This window comes from Eimeria tenella, genomic scaffold (genome assembly GCF_000499545.2).
Source record: "Eimeria tenella Houghton genomic scaffold, Eth_scaff38, whole genome shotgun sequence".
NCBI classification, from domain to species: Eukaryota; Apicomplexa; class Conoidasida; order Eucoccidiorida; family Eimeriidae; genus Eimeria; species Eimeria tenella.
In genome coordinates this window covers 81,055-89,512 of record NW_013543302.1, presented here as the reverse complement: position 1 = coordinate 89,512, position 8,458 = coordinate 81,055, and the positions used below count along the sequence as shown (strand labels likewise).

General features: G+C 54.8%; 3 protein-coding genes across 3 annotated transcripts; 2 read left to right on the top strand and 1 right to left on the bottom strand.

Moving 5' to 3' along the window:
- Positions 1-44: 44 nt before the first annotated feature.
- ETH_00014710 (uncharacterized protein) lies at positions 45-818 on the top strand (the record flags this gene model as incomplete). The annotated part of the gene is made up of 1 exon (XM_013376611.1): positions 45-818. The coding sequence occupies one exon, from the start codon at positions 45-47 to the stop codon at positions 816-818; it is 774 nt and encodes a 257-aa protein (XP_013232065.1).
- A 1,124-nt stretch (positions 819-1,942) lies between these two features.
- Positions 1,943-4,255, bottom strand: ETH_00014705 (uncharacterized protein; the record flags this gene model as incomplete). Its single annotated transcript, XM_013376610.1, has 6 exons — positions 1,943-2,130; positions 2,183-2,437; positions 2,596-3,418; positions 3,586-3,636; positions 3,699-3,814; positions 3,871-4,255. 6 exons carry the CDS (start codon positions 4,253-4,255, stop codon positions 1,943-1,945), a joined length of 1,818 nt encoding a protein of 605 aa, XP_013232064.1.
- Positions 4,256-6,267: 2,012 nt separating this feature from the next.
- ETH_00014700 (uncharacterized protein) lies at positions 6,268-8,109 on the top strand (the record flags this gene model as incomplete). Its single annotated transcript, XM_013376609.1, has 4 exons — positions 6,268-6,371; positions 6,669-6,739; positions 7,049-7,162; positions 7,799-8,109. 4 exons carry the CDS (start codon positions 6,268-6,270, stop codon positions 8,107-8,109), a joined length of 600 nt encoding a protein of 199 aa, XP_013232063.1.
- Between the last annotated feature and the right edge of the window lie 349 nt (positions 8,110-8,458).

The following is an 8,458-nucleotide window of genomic DNA, read 5'->3' as shown; positions in this document are numbered from 1 at the left end:
GGGGCCCCGCCGGGGCCCCCCGCGCAGCGCTGAGCGAGCGGAAGATGGCGCTGTTTTTCGACAAGTACGCGGTGTGCGAGCCGGGGGCCGCGGGAGCTGCAGCAGCAACGGGAGCAGCAGCAGCAGCAGCAGCAGCAGCAGCGGGAAAGGCGATTCAGGGCGAAGGACTGGAGAGGCTGTCGGGGGACTTGGGCGTGGGACTCGATGACATTTTCTTTTTGGTTTTTGCCTTCCACTGCGGCTGCAGAACTCAAGGAGTGATAACTCGAGAAGACTTTCTGCGGGGGCTGCGGAGCTTAGGTGTAGATACACTGCAGGGGCTGCAGGGGCTGGTGCAGCAGCAGCAGCAGGCGCCCTACAGGGACCGGCAGCTGCTGCGGCGGGTCTACAGCTTCGCCTTCGTGTACTCGCTGGAGCCGCAGCAGAAGCAGCTCCCCACAGACCTTGCTGTGGCTTACTGGCAGCTGCTGCTGCAGCCGCTGCAGTGGTGTTTGCTGCAGCACTTCCTGCGCTACGTCGAGTGTACGTCCACCTTGCGCAGCATCAACAAGGACGTCTGGCTCATGGTCCTCGAGTTCGCCCTCTCCTCCCTCACCTCCGGGCCGCTGGTCCCCTGCAGCAGCAGCAGCAGCAGCAGCAGCAGCAGCAGCGGCAGCGGGCAGGAGGCCGGGGAGCCCAGTGGACCAGTGGACCACTGCGGGGAGGCGCCGGACCAGACCATTGACCGGATCCTCGAGGAGTACGAAGACGACGGCGCGTGGCCGCTGCTGATCGACAACTTCGTGGAGTGGATGCGGGAGCAGCGCAGCAGCAAGTGAAGGCCCCGCGGCCTTCAAAAAGCGCAAAAGTAGATTTAATTCTTCCAAATTTTCATTGTTTTGCACTTTTTTATTTCTCGTTTGCAGTTCTGCACACCAACTCCCAAGTTTCCCCGGTCGCCGCCCGCGAAGCCGTGCGCCTTCGGCTGTACGTGCCCGGGTGTACGTACACCTGCGCGCAAAGGCGCCCACTCGTGCGCCTCTCTAGTTCCACAAAATCAAAGACGTGCATTTCCACTTCGCGGGTCTCCGAGCATCCATTTATAGCAGTCTTAGCGCGCACCCCCGCGCCCGCAGCTGCAGCAGCAGCTGCTGCTGCTGCAGCTGCAGCAGCAGCAGCAGCAGCAGCAGCAGCCAGCTGGGCTTGAGACTCTCTACAGCTGCTGCTGCGGGCCAATGTTTTTTACTTTAAAAGAAATGACTCAAAAGGCGTCCCCCGCGCGTCGCCGGCGGCGGCCAGTTGGCCGCTGGGGTGTAGAGACACCCTGGCGGCTCCAAGGAAGTCTCTTGAACAAAACCAAACGGCTTTTAATTATTACAAGTATTTATCTCCTTTCCTCGTGTGCTGTTCTATTTTTCCTCAAAGCCTCTCACAACTCCGCAGTTTTCCGAGGCAAAACTGCTGCTGCAGCGCCGCATCATTTGCTGCTGCGCTGCTGCAGCAATTAAAAGGCCCTGCTGCTGCAGCAAAACGGGGGAAGCAGCAGCTTATTTGCTGCGCCCGCATGCGTGTCCATGAAAGTGTGCAGCTGCGGGTGCTTCTGTGGGTGTTTTCTGTCTGCATGCATGCAAATGCAACTATAAAGTAAATATTCATATTCTGTTTATTTATAAATTTAAATACATATGTATAATATATATTATATATATATTTATAAATTATATGCAGATTTATATAATATATATTTTCTAGACAATTTGATCTGCTGTGCACAGTGCAGAAGCAGCAAAGGGCAGGAGAGGGGGGACGGCTGCAGCGCCTGCTGCTGCCGCTCAGCTGCTATCGGGGGCCGCAGCAGCAGCAGCAGCAGAGGCAGCAGCTCCTCGAGGCAGCAGCTGGGAGTGGAGAAGGCCATTGTCGTCAAGTGGTCCACTGGTCCTGGGCGTGACCATTTGTGGCGCCCTCATTCGTCTTCGTCTTGCTGCTGCTGCTGCTGCTGCTGCTGCTGCTGGTGTCTGTGGGGTGTACGTACAGCCCATCGCTGCGTGGCTCGGCGGTGCCGTGTGCGACTTACGTTTGCTGCTGCTGCTGGTGGTGCTACTGGTTCTGCTGCTGCCGGTTCTGCTGCTGCTTCTTGGAACTCTCCAACGCCTGCAGAAGCAAATCAGTTTGCTGCTTCGGAGGCGGCAGCAGCAGCACTCACAGGGCCACTGGACGTCGCAAGCAGCCATTTGCTGCAGCTTCTGCTGCTGCGAGAGCGCGCCGAAGGCCACTTCTTGGCTGCCTGCAGCAGCAGCAGGTGACCACTGGTCACCTCGAGTTGCTGCAGTGGTTAGGCCACTCACAGCCGCCCCTGTAGTTCTGCGGCGCCCGGCACAGCTGCCCGTCCCCAGAGTCCGTCCAGCCCACCGGGCACACAAACCCGAAGTCCAATTCGCATGCGGTTCTGTCTGGAGCGCTGCATGCAGCAGCAGCAGCAGCAGAAGCAGCAGCAGCAGCAGCGGCAGCAACAGCAGCAGAAGCAGCGGCAGCAGCAACGGCAGAAGCGGCAGCAGCAGCAGAAACAGCAGCAGCAGCAGCAGAAGCAGCAGCAGCGAGGGGCCTCGGGTGTCTCACCTTGGAAAGGAAACTGGACTTTGCAAAGCGCAGCAAAGGCGCGGCGGTCTTCTTCAGATCTTAAAGAAATCTCTCGAGGACAATTTTCTGTGGAGATGAAAGAGGGGGGCCCCCGACACAAATGGAATTCAAGTTCTTGCCAGCCGAGGGGGCAGGGGGCCCTGTAGTTTCGCTTCCTTCCACCGCTGCTGCTGCTGCTGCTGCTGCTGCTGCTGCTGCTGCAGGCCCAGGCGAGGCCGCAGCGCTGCTGCAGCGCCGCCTTCAGCTGCGGGTGGCCCCTGTAGCCCGACAAGTCCAGCAGCAAAGGGCAGGGGCCCCCGTAGCCCGGGGGGCCCCTGCAGCGGGCCGAGCCGGGGGGCCCCTCGGCCCAGCCCGCGGGGCAGTTGCTGCTGAAGTCTGGGACGCAGATCTGCTGCTTGCAGGGCCACTGGACACCACAGAGGGTTTCCCAGCGGGCCTTGGCCGTGGGGTCTGCGTCGCCGCGCAGCAGCTCGTCGCCGCAGGCTGCTGCTGCAGCAGCAGCAGCAGCAGCAGCAGCAGCCACGCAGCGGCCGTCCGCAGCGCGCAGCCGCCACCCCAAAGGACAGGCTTCCGAATAGTCTGCGCCCCCAGGACACTGCTGAGGCATGCAGGGGTAGCGGGCTTTGCATGCAGCAGCCCAGGCAGCTTTCGAGCTGCTGCTGAGCTGCTGCAGCTCCGGCTGCTGCGCCCCACACGGGCCCCCGTAAGCTGCTGTTGCCACGCAGCTCGACCCCTGCTGCTCAAAGTCCAGTGGACACCCCACGGAATAGTCTTGCATGCACTCGCCGCCGCGGGGCGCGGGCTGCGGAAGCAGCAGCAGCAGCAGCAGCAGCAGCAGCAGCGGCAGTTCGTTAGGGCGGCGCGGCGAAACTGGGGCCATATCTGCTCACGGATGGAGCCATTGCCTGGAAAACAAAAAATTCCAATTTATTTAATTAAAAGTGATTTCTGCTTCCAAAAACTTCAGACCTTCTCAAGCTCCCGGATGTCTTGCTTCGTTAGGGGCTGGCTTTCAGATTTCTGCAGAAGGCGCATGCGCAGAGTTGAACTGAAACTTGAATTCTCTTGTTTCGTTTTGTTACTTTTTGGAGGTCTTGAAGGACTTGTTTCTGAAACGCCGCGGACTCCGAAACGGGGGGAGGACCAGTGGTCAGACCGGCGACGGCAGTGGTCTCGGGCGGCGCGGGCATCTGTTTTTCTGAAATGGAGAAGTTGAGTTTCTGCAGCTTTCCGCGGATCCGAGAGCGAATATACCGTATTTATACCAAATATTAAGCACGGCAAATATTTTGGAGGCTTCTTCGATGATCTTCGTGAGGAAGTTCCCCTTGGATCGCGCCTTTTCTTCTTTTTCCTCCTCCGGCTGCTCGATGGCCGGCTTGCCTCCCAGCGCCTCCTCTACTTCTCCCTGAGCCTCTTCAACCTGCTGCAGCAGCTCTTTTTGAATTTCTGCTTTCTCTTCAGCCGTCGCTTCGGGCCGTTCGTACGGCTGCGGCGGCTGCGGCGGCTGGGGGGGCGTTGGGGGCTGCGGGGGAGCGAAGGCGAAAGGGGAAAGCGCTGCTGTGCTGCGAACATTGTGCGTCAGGGCGGCAGCAGTGTTGCAAACTACAAAAAATAGCCAAATAATAAGTGCGTTCATTGCATATCTTTCATGTTCAGCTTTCGGATCTGATGAGTGCAGCAACCCGCGCGGGCGGCGCCGCCGCTGGGTGTACGTGCAGCTTTCGAAGCGCGAACGCATCTTGCCTCGCATGCAGGAAAAGAAGAGTTAAATAATAAAAAGGAAACAAATTCAAGTTTAAAACGTCTTTTGCAGGATGTCAGTCGGCGTTTAGCCGGGCATTTGCAGAGAAACAGAGGACCGCGACAGCCCAGGCTAGTGCCGCACTCTGGTGGCATTTCGCGGAAAGCTTTGCGTCACTCTGACTCCAAAGCCCCGCCACCACTGCCAGCCTCACTGCGGCCTTTCTGGCTGCGCTGGGGGGTCTTCTTCGGCTGGCGCAGTCAAGTAGAAGAGGAGGGGGCTGCACATGTGGCTCGCAGCGCAGGCGTGGACCTAGAGTGTCTAGAGTTGCTTAGATTTGATTTAGGCGGCTTGAATTGCCACTATTTTCTCCTTTTAATACAAATAAGAAATTGGTTTCTCTTTTTCTTCGAAATAAATCTCTCAGAAGGGGAAAAGACTCACATGCTGGGCTCTGGTGGGGGCGCCAAGCCCAGGGCGGCCGCCATCGCCGGCCGCGTCATCCTGGCCGAGGCTCTCATTCCAGTTTCTGCTAAAAAGACCGAGAGGCTGTGTCCATAATAATTGAAATTAAGATATTCGGCAATTAATTCGTTGAGAAGAGTCACTTCCGGTGGCGTTGGGGGGGGCGCGGCGGGCTGCAGCACACGGCGCGCAGTGTATGCACGTTTCTGCTGCGGATCTGCATGCGGCGCTGCCCACGGCGAAAGCCCCCACCCTCACCTTTCCCTTCAAAGCATTAAACAGTTCTGTCAGCAGCTGCGCCCGCAGCGCCCGGAGGGTCCCTCGGGACTCCAGGGCCTCTGTGGCAGCGTTTATGAGGTACTGCAGGCTTTCTTCCGCCATTTGCGGCCACTTGGGTGCTGGGGTGTGTCCACAGCTCGCGCGGGTCTCCCGCCACTCGAGGAAACAGCGAAATAAACTCCTTTTCTGCAACTAAATCATCTGCTTCTGTTTTATCTGCTTCAGGAAAGTATTTGTATGGCTGAAAACGAGCTAAATCCAATGAAATTCGCTGCAGAAACTAGCGGGGGAGAACCCAGTTGATCTAGTGACAGGAGTTGAGGGGCCTCTCTTGCTCCTCAGGAGTCCTACAGATGGACTTTAATCACTTTTTAGTATTAAAAAATTAAAAATATTGAATTTGATGGTTTAAATGCGAAACAATCAACTCAGCGCACAGATACACTGCCGGACATAAGTGCGCTGGGGCGTGACGGATCGGAGACAAGCCCGAAAAGAGATTCGGATGAAGATAAAGAAAGAATAGAACACAGTAACAAATATGTTTTTTTTGTTTTTAAGAAAATAATTTGAATTAATTAGTCCGTTGACAAGGAAACAGCAACGGATCAGCGGAGATGTCTAATGAGGCCAGGGCGGATCAGTCGGGAGACGGGAGCGGCGGCTGCACACTGCACTGAAATATCATTTTTGCGCATTTACTTCGCGAAATAAAATTAATTAAATAGTTTTAATTTGTTTTGTATTTTTCTGTGAACAGACGGGCTCGAATGCGCCGAAACACTCAAGGGCCCCTGCCGATCAGCCCCTGCCTGTCGATCGCGGTACGCACACCCCAGGATTCCACCGTCTTTTCTTTTCAAGTTTGTTTATCTTTATTTACTTAATTGTATTCAATTCATTTCAAGAATAATATTTTTTAAAGGAGCCTCCAGCCAGCGAGACAGTTGTTGCCGCCGACGCCTCACGCAGTCACCTGGGGGGCATGCTGCAACGCCCACAGCGGCGTTACTCCTCCGAAGAGCTGTCTTGGATCGATTTGCGACTTTTTTCTTTAAAATTCAGTTTTAAAATGCCATTTATAGGCTGCGGGCTCATATAAATGCATTATCTCTTCAGCGCGCGCTGAAGGGCGGGCGAGCGCTTCGGGCTTTCACTACGAGATGGGAAACTTCGTAACTTTACGGCTGCACTCAGCAGCCCTTAAAACAATTAATTTGAAATTGAAAAAGGTTTGGAAAAGCTCAAAGTCTCTGCATGCTCCCAGGTAGGCCAAAATTGCCTCTTGAGGCTTTATATTTGATAAGTGGCAAAGTTGAATTCAGCAGCAAACAGGAAGTCAACTACCTTTTGCTGCTGATTCAGTAGATATATTTGTGTGTGTTTCCAAGTTTAACAAACGACTCAATTAATTTGGTATTCAGTTGCACTTATTTCATTATATATATATACATATATATATATACATCTATATATATATATACTTACTCAGCCAGTTCATTTTAGTTCCTTTTGTCACTTTAGATTTTTTGTGACTTTTGTGTTATCTCTATTTCTGTCTCAGGGAAAAAAATGAAAGGGGGCAAGTAGTAGAGTCTGCTGCTTCGTCTCTGAGCTACTCCATTCAAATTGAAAGTGAGCTCCTAAACCCTAAACCCTAAACCCTAGCCGCAGTCCTGATGGCCGAAGCTTCAAACCCTAGACTCTGAGCCACTGTGCGATATAAATGTGCGCTAAAACGAATTGTCACTTCAGTCCCTGCGTTGCTTCTGCTAAACGCAACACTGCAGCAGCAGCAGCAGCAGCAACAGCAGCAGCAGCATCAGCCGCCGCGCACGTGCTGCTGCTGGTGCAGAAGCCTTTCGCTAAGCTCAACTGCATTAAAAGCCAAAACGCTGCTGCTGCTGTTGCTGCTGCTGCGGCTGCTGCTGCTGCTTGATGCAGGAAAGGAGGCGAGCGTGGTGTTTCTGGTGAATGTGGACTTGGGCGTAAGCGAAGAAGAAGTGCGGAAGTGTCTGTCGGCGCTGCTGCCGGTGGTGTCTGTGCGGGTGCCGAGGTGTACGTACACCTCAGCTTCCGCAGGCTGCGCCGTCGTCGAACTGCCGTCAGCAAAAGCAGCTCAAAGAGCTCTGACTTTATTTTCTAAAGTTGAATTCAGAGGCCGCAGAGTTGCACTCTGGCTGCACAGCAGCGCCCACTGCCGTGAGCAAAAACCCCCCTTGTCTTGCTGCTGTCTTTGCACTTTTCTATTTCTTACACTTTCTCATTTTATTTGCACTTTCCACTGTATTTGAACTTTGATTCGCTTTATACTTCTTCACTTATTTATAATTTTACGCTTATTTGCATTTTTCCATTTATTTGCATTTTTTCATTTTATTTCGTTTCTGGGAAACTCGCGGTCTTTCTGCTGCTGCTGCTCTGCCGCTGCAGCTTCTGCAGACACGCATCGTATAAAAAATAAATATTTAGGATTTAAATATGCAGCAGCTACTATAAATAGTATTGTACAACATATAAAAACATACGTGCATGCACTCAGCGCAGAGCAGCAGCTGCAGCAGCCAGGTCGCGTCTACTAGGAAGATATTGGAAAAGTGTTCTTTCGGGTCTCTCAAAAATTTGGACAGTTCAGCCTTTTGGGTTTCCCTGCTGCTGCTGCTGTTGCTGCTGCTGCTGCTGCCTCTGGCTCAGCGAGCGCCGCTGCGGTGGCTGGCAGCGACACGCTGCTGCTGCACAACTTGCCGCTGGCAGCAACTGAAGCTGCTCTGTACAGAATGGCCTCTGGCGTTGCTGCTGTGAAGAAGACTCGGATGGCCCGGGACAGCAGCAGCGGGAAGCCCCTGGGTTACGGCTACGTGCAGCTGCAGTCTGCAGCAGCAGCAGCTGCCGCGCTGGTTGCGCTGCAGCAGCAGCAGCGGGAGGAGCAGCTGTCGGGAGGGGGCCCGTCGTGGCGGGTGTGCAGCTGCCTGCCCCCGCTGAAGCTGAATTTGAATTCTGCGTGACTTTGACTTTGTTTCGTTGTTTGCTAATAATTGTGAATTGAAAGGGGTTTTGGGGGCCTTGGAATTCAAATTCAACAAGTGTGTGTGTAGGCTGAAAGGTTGCAAACGCTTGCGGCTGCTGCTGCTGCTGCTGCTGCTGCGCAGCAGCTGCTGCGGCGCGGCGGCGGAGCCGCCCGGGGCGCAGCAGCGCGCAAGGGGGGGTGCGTGTGTGGCTTAAACGGGGCGGAAGCGCGGCGGAACGTGCAGAAATAAAAGCACAAAAGAAAGAAGTGGAGCAGCAGTGGCGCGGCAGGTGCGGGTCCGCGGGGGCCGCGGTCTGCGCCGTCGATACACCGCGCGCCGGCTCCCT